Raw genomic sequence first — 14,639 nt, 5'->3', positions numbered from 1 at the left:
TAATTTGAGGACGGGTTTCTCTTGTTAGATTCTCTTACTATTTCTCTTTATATGATTATGTTGATCATAGATGATCATTTACCTGGTTTTTTATTACTGTTTAATTTGCTTTGTTGCATGTTTAGTTACTTTAAGGGTTTTGAGCAACCAGTAGAATTAGATTACTCTTTTTGGCTTTGTTTCCATTATATATGTTTGTTTACTTTGACCTATGTATAATTGTATTAAAATATTTTTTCTTTGTATTTCAATAAATAATAATGCTCTAAAAAAATCACAAATGTAGTTAAAAAACACTTTTATTTGTAAACATTCCAAACACTTCACAATGCAAAACATATAATTTTAACCAATTAGATTTATGCAAAAAGTTATTGTTCAAAATTATTTTGTTAAAAAAAATTGCACTGTTAAAATGTTGTTGCTTCAACATTTTCTATAACTGTAGGATAAATAAAAATCCTGTAATCTCTATACATCACAAGGGTTTATGCTGAGAATGGCTACATTCACCCCTTGGCACAAGAGAATACCGGCTTCACATTCAGTCATGGTTTGTTTTAAAGCGTTGCCATTAACTTGGACACAAATGCTGATTCCTTCATCTTTGCAAGTTTTAGCTTCTCGGCAGACACATGTATTTGTTTGATCTAAACACAGAAAGAAAATATGTGTTATCAGAACAGATACAACTGTTAACAGCAATGAATATTCATGCACGCTTAAATTGGGTATATAAATTCTTTGATTTTTATTTATTTTTTTAAACAGGGACTAAATAAAAAAACTGCAAATGCTTTGATGCTGTAATCAAATTTTCACTGTCTTTTTATCCGCGTTTACAAGCTTTGTTACTGCTTAAAATGTATTTGCAAGAACATTGCTGTTATGATTTCATACATATTTGTTATATCAGCTCTTAAAAAACAAAATTTATGCTTGATAAAATTATTTATTTCCAGGTATGGTGAGTCCACCGCTTGAGTAATTACTGTTGGGAATATCACTCCTGGCCATCAGGAGGAGGCAAAGAGCACCACAGTTAAACTGTTAAGAAGGGAGTAACACAAGGCGTTGAGGTGCCGTGGACTCACCATATCCGGAAATAAATAAATATATCAGGTAAGCATAAATTTAGTTTTTCTTTCCTATGGTGAGTCCACGGCTTGAGTAATTACTGTTGGGAACCAATACCCAAGCTAGAGGACACGGATAAATAGGGAGGGACAAGACAGGCAGTCCTAAACAGAAGGCACCACCACTTTAAGAACCTTTCTCCCAAAAGAAGCCTCAGACGAGGCAAAAGTATCAAATTTGTCAAATTTTGAAAAAGTATGTAGAGAAGACCAAGTTGCAGCCTTGCATATTTGTTCCACAGAAGCTTCATTTTTTAAATCAAAAGAAGAGGAAACAGCTCTTGTGGAATGAACCATTATTCTCTCAGGAGGCTGATGTCCAGAAGTCTCATAAGCCAAACAAATTATTCTTCATAACCAAAAAGAAAGAGTAGTAGCAGTAGCTTTCTGAGCTTTACGTTTCCCAGAGAAACAGACAAAGAGGGCAAAGGACTGGTGAAAATCTTTAGTCGCCTGTAAGTAGAATTTAAGAGCACATACAACATCCAAGTTGAGTAACAAACGTTCTTTGGAAGAAGAAGGATTAGGACAACAATTTCCTGATTGATATTTCTATTAGAAATAACCTTAGGAAGGAAACCTAACTTAGTACGAAGAACCGCCTTATCAGCATGAAAAATAAGATAAGGGGAATCACACTGCAGAGCTGAGAGTTCCAAGACTATTCAAGCAGAAGAGATAGCGACAAGAAACAAAACCTTCCAAGATAACAACTTAATGTCTCTGGAATGCAACGGCTCAAACGGAGCCAGCTGTAAAACTTTAAGAACAAGGTTAAGGCTCCAAGGAGGAGCAACAGACTTCAAGACAGGCCTGATTTTGACAAAGCCCTGACAAAAAGATTGCACATCTGGCACATCCGTCAAACATTTATGTAGTAAAACTGATAAAGCAGAAATCTGACCCTTCAGGGTACTGACTGACAATCCATTCTACAGGCTTTCCTGAAGAAAAGATAACATTCTAGGAATTCTAATTCTACTCCAAACGTAGTCCTTGGATTCACACCAATTAAGATATTTATGCCATATCTTATGGTAAATCTTTGTAGTAACAGGCTTGCGAGCCTGAATCATGGTCTCAATGACCGACTCAGAAAAACCAAACTTAGACAGAATTAAACATTCAATCTCCAAGCAGTCAGCTTCAGAGAAACGAGATCTGGATGAAGGAAGGAACCCTGAATCAGGAGGTCCTTCCTCAGAGGTGGTCTCCAAGGTGGGAGAGATGACACCTCCACTAGGTCTGCAAACAAGATCCTGCAAGGCCTCGCAGGGGCTATTAGAATCACCGATGCCCTCTCCTGTTTGATACGAGCAATGACTTGTGGAAGGAGAGCAAACGGAGGAAACAGGTATGCTAACCTGAAAACCCAAGGAATCGCCAGAGCATCTATCAGAACGGCCTGCTGATCTCATGTCCTTGAACCATATCTTGGAAGCTTGGCGTTCTGGCTGGACGCCATCAGATCTAACTCCGGCATCCCCCATTTGAGGACATAGCTGGAAAACACCTCTGGATAGAGTTCCCACTCCCCAGGATAAAAAGTCTGTATGCTCAGAAAATCCGCTTCCCAGTTGTCTAATCCTGGAATGTGGATGGCTAATAGACAGCAATTGTGGGTCTCAGCCCACTGAAGAAACCTCCTTCATGGCTAAGGAACTCCGAGTTCCTCCCTGGTGATTGATGTAAGCCACAGAGGTTATGTTGTCTGACTGGAACCTGATAAACTGAGCTGAGGACAACTGAGGCCAAGCCAATAGATCTCTGTAAATCGCTCTCAACTCCAAGATGTTGATGGGAAGAGCAGACTCCTTCCGAGTCCAAAGGCCCTGAGCTTTTAACGAGTTCCAGACTGCTCCCCAGCCCAGCAGGTTGACGTCCGTGGTCACGATCACCCAGGAAGGTCTCTGAAAGCATGTGCCCTTAGACAGATGTTCCTGGGAAATCCACCACAGGAGAGAATCCCTTGAGGACTGATCTAACTCTATTCTCTGAGATAGATCTGCATGGTTGATATTCCATTGTCTGAGCATGCACAACTGGAGAGCTCTCAAATGAAATCGAGCAAAGGGAGATTTGTCACCCTCAGACCGATTACCTCCATACATTGAGCCACTGAAGGATGAGCAGAAGCCTGAAGAGAGAGGCAAGAGGAAATTATTTTGTTTTTCCTGACCTCTGTCAGAAAAATCTTCATCAATAGAGAATCTATTATGGTCCCTAACAACACTACTCTTGTAGCAGGGAAAAGGGAGCTTTTTTCCAGATTCACATTCCAACCGTGGGAACGAAGAAAAGACAACAATATCTCTGTGTGAGATTTTGCTAGAAGAAAAGATGGCACCTGAACCAATATGTCATCCAGTTAGGGTGCCACAGCAATTCCACGAGAAGGGATCACTGCCACAAGAGCCCCCAGAACCTTTGAAAAAAATCTGGGAGCCGTGGCTAGACCAAATGGAAGGGCCAACTGAAAATGTTTGTCCAGAAATGCAAATCTCAGGAATCTGTGATGGTCCCTGTAAATAGGAACATAAAGATATGCATCCTTTAGGTCTATGGTTGTCATGAACTAACCATCTTGTACTAAAGGAAGAATGGAGCGTATAGTCTCCATCTTGAAGGATGGAACTTTGAGAAACATTTTTAGACAGTTCCCTCTTTATTTGGAACCACAAATAGGTTGGAGTAGAACCTGAGACCCTGTTCCTGCACTGGAACTGGAACTATCACTCCCAGGGAGGAAAGATGTTGTATACATTTCAAGAATGCCTCTCTCTTTATCTGGTCTGCAGATAATCTTGAGAGAAGGAATCTGCCTCTGGGAGGAAAAGTCTTGAATTCCAATATGTAACCCTGGGATACTATGTCCACAGTCCATGGATCTGGGACATTTTGTATCCAGCTTTAATCCTATCTTGAATTTCATCCAAGGAAGTTTCTACTTGAAGAGAATTAAACAAGGCGAACCAATAAGATGCTGCACTAGTCACAGTGGCAATACATACCGCAGGTTGCCATTGGAGACCTTGATGAACATAAATCTTTTTCAAATAAGCCTGCAGCTTCTTGTCCATTGGATCCTTAAAATAGCAGCTATCCTCTACAGGAAAAGTGGTTCTCTTAGACAGAGTAGAAATGGCCCCTTCAACTTTGGGTATAGTATACCAAGGGTCTTTAATGGAGTCACCCTCAAAAAGTCCCAATGTATCTTCCTCATCAGACTTATGAAAAAGGGCAACTTGGGAAGCAGAACTGAGGACAAGAACCTTACTTTCTGAATTTCTAGATTTCCTCTTGCGTTTTCCTTGTCCTCTGGGAATGGCAGCTAATTCCGCATATACCGCTGAAGATACCTGGGCTGCAATTTCTGCTTTTAAATAAACTCCACTATGGGTTATAGAGGAACCACAGGGCACTGCATGTGACACCATTGAGGCTTGGGACATAGCAGGAGAAAGCTGAGGTATTATTTTAATAGCAGCATCCTGAGAGACATTAGGCTCAAAAATGTTACCTTTATTGTGCAAGGTTTTCTTGACACATGAAGAACAAAATTAGATAGGATCTGCAATTTGTGCATCTAAACATAATAAGCATGAATTCATGAGAGCAGGCTCTTGCTCCATATCAGACATGTTGTGAAACAGTAAATAAAGTTGTACAGATAAGTTTCAAAGATTTTAATATTCAATTAAAATAAGCCAATGAAAAAAAAATCACTTTAAATTTTATCCTTAATTAGGATCGAACCCCAGCTAAAATTATGTGAGAAAACTTAAGAAAAAACATTTAATAAAATCAAATAAACTTCTAAAATACCCCTCAGGCAACCCCACACTTCAATTACTGAGGTGCCTTACCGCTACCAATAAAGACCGGATCACCCAGAAATCGAGAAAAACTAATTTTTCCTCAGAAACGTTATTAAGTAAAGCCGGTCATGTGACCGCAACTGCCGAGCTCAAATTACTGCCGCGACACAGAGAGGCACTAAAAATAGCTTCCTGGTACACTGAGTACCAGAAATAACCGTTTTTTCAAACCTGACCGTTTAAAATGTTGCATCGTTTTATTTTAGAGCAAAGGGGAAATGAATAAGCTGCTGAAATAGAAAATTCAGCCTTACTTTCAGTTTAAACTTGTATTGTTTTATCAAGTAAATATGTGTCATAAAATAAACCCTAATAAAAACAATTTACCCTTTCTTTTTAAAAGAGTTTAAATGTTAGTCTCACACATGCTACAGTGCCTGCTTCATGCCACAGTGTAACTCATACAATAGGATTATCTATGTCCCAATAAAAAAGCAGTGTCTTTTAATTTGTTAAGTGCATGGTCTCCCCAACTGGATGAAAAAGCACTTACCTGCTCCGCTGTCTGGCATGTAAACAGTTACAAGGTATGAGAAGACACAGTTCTTCACAGAGACCTTTGAAAAAGAAAGAACAGAGTAGCCAACTCTGGCTTTCTAAACTAGGGCAGCAATTGTTAGGAAAACTCAGTAAGTACCTCTTTACAAGTGGTAAGTACCTCTAACTGCTTTAAAGCCACCACTACCCGACTGCAAGGAATGACGTGGAATATGGCTATCCCCAAAACTTGCTTGTAGTTGAAATCAAAAATTTTCTTCAGACACCTAGACGTCACCTCCTCCATGCACTGAAGGCAAAGAGAATGACTAGGGGTTGTGGGTAAGGGAGTGATACTTAACCAGTTTAAAGGGACAGTGAACACCAGAATTGTTATTATTTAAAAAGATAGATAATCCCTTTATTATCCATTCCCCAGTTTTGCATAACCAACATAGTTATATTAATCTATGTTTTACCTCTGTGATTACCTTGTATCTAAGCCTCTGCAGACTGCCCCCTTATCTCAGTGCTTTTGACAGACAGGCAGTTTAGCCAATCAGTGCAGACTCATAAATAACTCCATGGGAGTGAGCATAATGTTATCTATATGACACACATGAACTAGTACTCTCTAACTGTGAAAAACTTTCAAAATGCTTTGAGCTAAAAGGCGGTTTTTAACGGTTTAGAAATCAGTTTGAGCCTACCTAGGTTTAGCTTTTCAAAAATACCACAGAGGGAACAAAGCAAATTTAATGATAAAAGTCAATTGGAAAGTTGTTTAAAATTGCTTGCCCTATCTAAATCATAAAAGTTTAATTTTGACTAGACTGTCCCTTTAACTGTGGTGCTCTTTGCCTCCTCCTGCTGGCCAGGAGTAATATTCCCAACAGTAATTATTCGAGCCATGAACTCACCATATCTTAGGAAAGAAACTAACTTTATTTAATTTCCTTCTTCTTATGTACAAAAATACTTAAAATTAAATGCATTATTTAACTCTCAACTCTCTTATTTTATTGGGGAGTTACATATTAAAAGAGTTTTTTGACAATATTAAAACAATTTTTTTGCAATGTTCTAAAAAATGGTGTAAGGCAGGGATCACCATTAGGGTTCACTCAAGCACCCTGGGTAGCGCTTGCTGATTGGTAGCTTAATTTAGACACTAATCAGCAAGCATTACCCCAGTTGCTGAACCAAAAATGAGCCGGCTCTTAATCTTACATTTCTGCTTTTCCAAAAAAGATACCAAGAGAATGAAGAAAAATGTATAATAGGAGTAAATTAGAATTTTGCATGCTCTATCTGAATCACGAAAGAAAAAAAATTGGGTTTCATATCCCTTTAAGCAGACAAAGTTACCAGCTATGGAACCTGTTTTGCCAGATTTGGAGCAAGCTAGTAGCATCTTCTGCCCACAGAACAAGCAAATTCACAAGAGCAAGGCTTGTCAATCAGCCCTGATGAATCAGTTCATGGTGACAAGTATTAGCAATGTTGCTGCTAAAGCTTCCAGCAGACTTAAAAGACGTTTCACCACAATGTCTTCTATGTTTTTTCTTTATTATCTACATTGACCTGAACCTTTAAAATAAAAGTCATGCAGTGCCCGGTCTGTCAGTTCCAGCTTTGTTTTGTTTATTTGTTTTTGTATAATTGTGACTTATCCCAGGTGTATTTTCTAACTTTTTGAGCTGCCTTTGTCAGGGTGTGAGTAACCAGTTTAAACTGTTGCTCGGGATATGGGAAATACATCTGGTTTATTTTGAGAATGCTGCAGGGCATGGAATATTAATCTATTTCAGTCTGTGAGCACTATTTATTTATTTATTTAAAAAGAAAACTGATTAAACTTCAGGTAGACAAGCTCTCAAGCAGAAACCCTTTCTGTCCACAATCACCATGATGTGTGAAATTTAAGACTTCACAAGAGCTTTCTTGTGCAATCCAGTCCCCCTACTTCCACACAACCAACCACGCAAGAGCAGGGCCTGTCAATCACCCCTAAGAAGCAAGTTCAGAGGGACTTCTATCTGTCACCTCTAAGGTGGTGTATAGGAAAAGAAGCAGGAACTGCACCACAGGGTCTCAGTAGCGGCAATTGCACCTAGATACATTTGCTCTAAAAGGGGATGTTTTAATAGGTAAGTGTTTTTGCTATTAAACAAACTGATTTAACACTCTGTGTTGTTGTACAGCTTTTTATGTTACATTAAATAAAAACTAAAATTATGTTTGTGTTATTAGAAAAGAGACACATTCTTTGCCTACCTTTACAAGTTTCCCATAAATGACAAGAATCACATGACCTTTCCTTGGTTGGGAAGTTACAGTTTTCTTTTTTTGTCAATGAGTAAGTTCTTCCCATACACTCAAGCGCGTGCATTTTACAGACAGTTAGAGGGATATTTTTTTTTCTTATTACATCTGAAGCACACACTTCAACAGATGACCTAAAAAAAGAAAAAAAATATTATTTGTATTTATCAAGCTACCCAGTCTACTTGATTTTTTTTATTGTTTAAAAAGATAGATTACATCTTTACTACCCATTCCCTAGCTTTGGCATAACCAACCTTGTTATATTAATATACGTTATAACCTCTAAACCTCTGCCTGTTTCTAAGCCTCTGCTGGCCGCCTTTTGGAATCTTGCACAACCACTAGACAGTGCTAGCTCATGTGTGCCGTGCCAAATAGATAAAATTGTGCTCACTCCCATATAGAATGATAATGGTTATGCAGGAACCAGCACTAATAGGCTAAAATGCAAGTTTTATTGCAAGTTTGTAAAAAGCACTGAGATAAGGGGCAGTCTGCAGAGGCTTAGATACAGATAATCATAGAGGTAAAGAGTATATTAATATAACTGTGTTGGTTATGCAAAACTGGGGAATAGGTAATAAAGGGATTATCTATCTTTTTAAACAATAACAATTCTGGAGTAGACTGTCCCTTTAACTAATTCTAAAGAAGGAGTCCCAACCTTCCCAATGAGGTGCCAAATGACAATATTTTAACTTGAAGGGCAGAGAAACATATGATAACAATTATAGTAATAAAAGTAAAAATATATTCTCCTTAAACAAACGTCTAATATACATATATTTAGTAATATACAGTAATTGCCTAAACCTACATATAGAACCAAAAATATATGCACCGGATCTACACAGATGGAACAGGGAATAGGTAAGCATTTTGTATGTTGCAGATAACGAGAGGTAAACTATTGTGGAGGTTGAGAAAGGGTCAAATAAGAAAGCACCCAAGGGCTGAACTGTGATGCAAAGGTTAAAGGGACAGTACACAAAATAACATATATGACTCTTAATAACTTCTTTGCTCCAATTGTTTTTCAATAACCAAACCTCACCCACCAATTGTCCCATTTAAATGAGTCAGTCCAGGTTTGTGTCTGCAGACAACAGCGTTAGCCACTCTCATAATCTTAGAATAAAGTGTAAAACTTTGATGATTCAGATAGAGCCTGCAATTCTAAACAACTTTCCAATTTACTACTATTAACAAACTTGCTTCATTCTCTGGTCATCCTTTTAAAAGCATATCTAGGTAGGCTCAGGAGCAGTAATGCACTACTGGGAGCTAGCTGATGATTAGTGACTGTACATGTATGCTTTGTGTCATTGGCTCACCAGATGTGTTCAGCTATCTCTATCCTAAATTAACTTTTTAAAGGATACCAAGAGACTAAAGCAAATTAGAAGCTAGAAGTAAATTGAAAAGTTGTTCAATATAAATGTCAATGGCATGGGCTATCTGAATTATGAAAGTTTAATTTTGACTTTACTGTCTCTTTAAGCCAACTAGGGAATTATATGAAGCAGGGTTAGCCTTTAGAAGTCTATAGTTCAGTTCTGAGTATTATAAAAGCCACAATTTTCACATCTTAATTACATGAAAGGGGGTAAAATAAATAATTTAGGTATACTGAAAAGTTGATTTACTTCACATAACTAAACATTTTATATTAAAAAAAGGTATTTACTTTCCCTTTCAATAGGACAAGTCTACTTTTATGGGTGGGCTTTTTACTACACCATAAGAAACATCTGTACTCATCAGCTTTTTGCCGATTGGTGTAACAACGGTTTGTCTTGCATATGAATTATTATTATTATTATCAGGTATTTGTAGAGCGCCAACAGATTCCGCAGTGCTGTATGAATGAGCAGATTACAAGTGGCGCGCTAATGATAGCGCAGGACGTGATAAGCAATATTGCTTGACTGCGCTAACATTAGCACACAATTCGATATTACAAGTCCATGGTAAATCTCATTTACCAGAGAAAGTTTTGTGCGACTGACATCACTCTAGTACAAAATATACTTTTAATGAATATCACGACCATGCTAAATAGGGCCCTTATTACAAGTTGAAAGTTATAGGTTGGGCTCAAAAACAAGCCAAAACTGCACTAGAATATTTAGCACAACTTGAGGCCTGAAGTAAAATGTAAGGGATAAAAAGAAATCATGAAACCCATCAAAACATATTAAAATAAAATATAACACTCATATAAACCATTTTTACTAAAAATATAATTTTAATATTGATACAAAGGTTTTAAAAGGGTTAAAATGGGATATGGTGTATGGCAAATTGTTTGACTAGAAAGGGCTCCAATGCAGATATATACAGTATATGTCTAAATATATGTATGTCTGTATGTACACATATCTATAAATGTGTATATACTGTATGTGTATACTATGCATGTGTATTTATGTGTTTCTATGTGTAAATATGTATGTGCACACAGATACATACAGTTGTGCTCATAAGTTTACATACCCTGGCAGAATTTATCATTTCTTGGCCATTTTTCAGAGAATATGAATGATAACACAAAAACTTTTCTTTGAATGACTATTAAAGGTAACCACCCTCACCTGTGATCTGTTTGCTTGTAATTAATGTGTGTGTAAAAGGTCATTGAGTTTCTGGACTCCTGACAGACCCTTGCATCTTTCATCCAGTGCTGCACTGACGTTTCTGGATTCTGAGTCATGGGGAATGAAAAAGAATTGTCAAAGGATCTGTGGGAAAAGGGTAGTTGAACTATATAAAACAGGAAATGGATATAAAAAGATATCCAAGGAATTGAGAATGCAAATCAGCAGTGTTCAAACTCTAATAAAGAAGTGGAAAATGAGGGGTTCTGTTGAAACCAAACCATGGTCAGGTAGACCAACTAAAATTTCAGCCACAACTGCCAGGAAAATTGTTCGGGATGCAAAGACAAACCCACAAATAACTTCAGGTGAAATACAGGACATGTGGTGTGGCTGTTTCAAGATGCACATTAAGGAGGCACTTGAAGAAAGATGGGCTGCATGGTCGAGTCACCAGAAGAAATCCATTACTATGCAAATGCCACAAAGTATCCCACTTACAATACGCCAAACAGCACAGAGACAAGACTCAAACCTTCTGGCACAAAGTAATTTGGAGTGATGAGACCAAAATTGAGCTTTCTGGCCACAACCAAAACCGCTACATTTGGAGAGGAGTCAACAAGGCCTATGATGAAAGGTACACCATTCCTACTGTGAAACATGGAGGTGGATCGCTAATGTTTTGGGGATGTGTGAGCTACAAAGGCACAGGAAATGGTCAGAATTGATGGGAAGATGAATTCAGTATGTTAACAAACAGAAAGACTAATTTTCCACTTCTTGATTAGAGTTTGAACACTGCTGATTTGCATTCTCAATTCCTTGGATATCTTTTTATATCCCTTTCCTGTTTTATACAGTTCAACTACCTTTTTTTCCACAGATCCTTTGACAATTCTTTTTCTTTCCCTATGACTCAGAATCCAGAAACGTCAGTTCAGCACTGGATGAAAGATGCACACTAATTACAAGCAAACAGATCACAGGTGAGGATGGTTGCATATATATATATACATACACACACACTTTTGAGCCCTTCCTAATCAAATGCCTTTAAATCTTTTTTTAATCAATTTTAATATGGTTTAATGAGTTTTGAATATACATACTTTAAATTCCTATGTTCTTCACATAAAAGAAAATATTATTTTATATATATATATATATATATATATATATATATATATATATATATATACAACTTATATATTTACAAATACATAGATACTGTATATATATATATATATAAAAAAAATAAAAAATATATATATATATATAGAGAGAGAGAGAGAGAGAGTACAAGATGGGAAAAGCACACATCCGGATTTACACAAATATTACATTTATTGTATTATTGTTTTCAGGATTACCCTCGTCCTCAGATAAAATTGATATTAATGAGTGCTGGGCTCACTTGCAACATATATATATATATATATATATATATATATATATATATATATATATATATTTATTTTTTAAATAAAAAAAAAATGAAGAACTTAGCACCCTCTGCTTTAGGGTAGTTGATCTAGCGCAGTGTTGGGTTAGCGTGAGAGCGAAACGGCTTTCTTTAGCGCTCCCCTTAAAAGTCTATGGAGAGGAGTTAACGATATCCGAAGTCCTGAAGTTAGAACTCCTGATTCTTTCGCTTGGGCGCTAACTTTTTACTTTCTACTTGTAACATGCTAACCCGGCCACGCTAATTTTTAAATTTGAACACAACACTTGAGCAGAAAAAAAATTAGCACAACACTTGTAATCTGGCCCTAAATGTGTGCAATACTTGCATGATAGGAAAACAATCACCACTAAAAACTAACGGCTAGATTCCGAGTTGTGCATTAGGGTTAAAAAGCAGCGTTGGCCGGTCCCAACGTTGCTTTTTAACGCCCGCTGGTATTACGAGTCTTGAAGATACAGGTGTACCGCTCACTTTTTTGTCCAGACTTGGAAATACCGCAAATCCACTTACGTCAATTGCGTCGGTATTACAAGTCTGAGTGGTAGACTCTCTCCTGTCAAGCCTGGTACCGCATTTTAAAGTCAGTAGTTAAGAGTTTTACATTACAACGCCGTAGCATAAAACTCTTAACTAAAGTGCTAAAAAGTACACTATTGGATCAGATTGGATCAGCCAATAGGATTGAACTTCAATCCTATTGGCTGATTGCATCAGCCAATAGGATTTTTTCTGCCTTAATTCCGATTGCTGATAGAATTCTATCAGCCAATCGGAATTGAAGGGACGCCATCTTGGATGACGTCACTTAAAGGTACCTTCATTCTGTGTTAGCCGTCGGATGAAGAGGATGCTCCGCGTCGGATGTCTTGAAGATGGACCCGCTCTGCGCCGGATGGATGAAGATAAAAGATGCCGTCTGGATGAAGACTTCTGCCCGTCTGGAGGACAACTTCGCCTGGCTTGGATGAAGACTTTTCCCGGCTTTGTTGAGGACTTCGGCCCGGTTGGATGAAGATGTCTCCCGTTAAGGTGATCTTCAAGGGGTTAGTGTTAGGTTTTTTTAAGGGGGTATTGGGTGGGTTTTAGAGTAGGGTTGGTTGTGTGGGTGGTGGTTTTAATGTTGGGGGGGATTTGTATTTTTTTTACAGGTAAAAGAGCTGATTACTTTGGGGCAATGCCCCGCAAAAGGCCCTTTTAAGGGTTATTTGTAATTTAGTGTAGAGTAGGGCTTTTTTATTTTGGGGGGGCTTTTTATTTTGTTAGGGGGATTAGATTAGGTGTAATTAGTCTAAAATCTTGTAATTTGTTTATTATTTTCTGTAATTTAGTGTTTGATTTGTTTTGTACTTATACTTACATATAATTTTATTTAATTGTATTTAATTTAGGGAAATAATTTAATTATAGTGTAGTGTTAGGTGTAATTATAACTTAGGTTAGGTTTTATTGTACAGGTAACTTTGTATTTATTTTATCTAGGTAGTTATTAAATAGTTAATAACTATTTAATAACTATTCTACCTAGTTAAAATAAATACAAACTTGCCTGTAAAATAAAAATAAACCCTAAGCTAGCTACAATGTAACTCATAGTTATATTGTAGCTAGCTTAGGGTTTATTTTACAGGTAAGTATTTATTTTTAAATAGGAATAATTTAGGCCTAGATTTAGAGTTTGGCGTTAGCCGTGAAAACCAGCGTTAGAGGCTCCTAACGCTGGTTTTAGGCTACCGCCGGTATTTGGAGTCACTCAAAATAGGGTCTAACGCTCACTTTTCAGCCGCGACTTTTCCATACCGCAGATCCCCTTACGTCAATTGCGTATCCTATCTTTTCAATGGGATCTTTCTAACTCCGGTATTTAGAGTCGTTTCTGAAGTGACATCTAACGACAAAACTCCAGCCGCAGGAAAAAAGTCAGTAGTTAAGAGCTGTTCCGATCAGCCAATAGAATGCGAGCTCAATCTGATTGGCTGATTGGATCAGCCAATTGGATTGAACTTGATTCTGATTGGCTGATTCCATCAGCCAATCAGAATATTCCTACCTTAATTCCGATTGGCTGATAGAATCCTATCAGCCAATCGGAAGTCGAGGGACGCCATCTTGGATGACGTCCCTTAAAGGAACCGTCATTCTGCAGTTGGACGTCGCCGGAAGAAGATGGGTCCGCGGTGGAGGTCTTCAGGATGGAGCCGGTCGTCATCGGATGAAGATAGAAGATGCCGCTTGGATCAAGATGGTTGCCGGTCCGGATCGCCTCTTCTTCCCGGATAGGATGAAGACTTTGGAGCCTCTTCTGGACCTCTTCAGGCACCGGATGATGGATCGCCAACCCCCGCTTGGGTTGGATGAAGATTTTGGAGCCAGGACGGATCGGTGATACCTGGTGAGGTGAAGACAAGGTAGGATGATCTTCAGGGGCTTAGTGTTAGGTTTATTTAAGGGGGGTTTGGGTTAGATTAGGGGTATGTGGGTGGTGGGTTGTAATGTTGGGGGGGGTATTGTATTTTTTTTTTTACAGGCAAAAGAGCTGAACTTCTTGGGGCATGCCCCGCAAAGGGCCCTGTTCAGGGCTGGTAAGGTAAAAGAGCTTTTAACTTTAGTAATTTAGAATAGGGTAGGGCATTTTTTATTTTGGGGGGCTTTGTTGTTTTATTAGGGGGCTTAGAGTAGGTTTAATTAGTTTAAAATTGTTGTAATATTTTTCTTATGTTTGTAGATATTTTTTTATTTTTTGTAACTTAGTTCTTTT

General features: G+C 37.8%; 1 protein-coding gene across 1 annotated transcript in view; it reads right to left on the bottom strand.

Moving 5' to 3' along the window:
- Positions 1-281: 281 nt before the first annotated feature.
- Positions 282-14,639, bottom strand: part of C7 (complement C7) — a 153,404-nt gene continuing 139,046 nt past the window's right edge. Inside the window, exons 17-18 of the mRNA XM_053700428.1 lie at positions 7,769-7,950; positions 282-650 (exon numbers count right to left, since the gene is read on the bottom strand). Coding sequence (XP_053556403.1) covers positions 472-650; positions 7,769-7,950 — 361 coding nt within the window. The 3' untranslated portion in view covers positions 282-471. The remainder of the gene's footprint in view (positions 651-7,768; positions 7,951-14,639) is intronic.

The sequence above is a fragment of the Bombina bombina genome, chromosome 2 (assembly GCF_027579735.1).
Source record: "Bombina bombina isolate aBomBom1 chromosome 2, aBomBom1.pri, whole genome shotgun sequence".
Lineage (NCBI taxonomy): Eukaryota > Metazoa > Chordata > Amphibia > Anura > Bombinatoridae > Bombina > Bombina bombina.
Note: the sequence above shows the minus strand (reverse complement) of the source record. Positions and strands in the feature narration are given on the sequence as shown.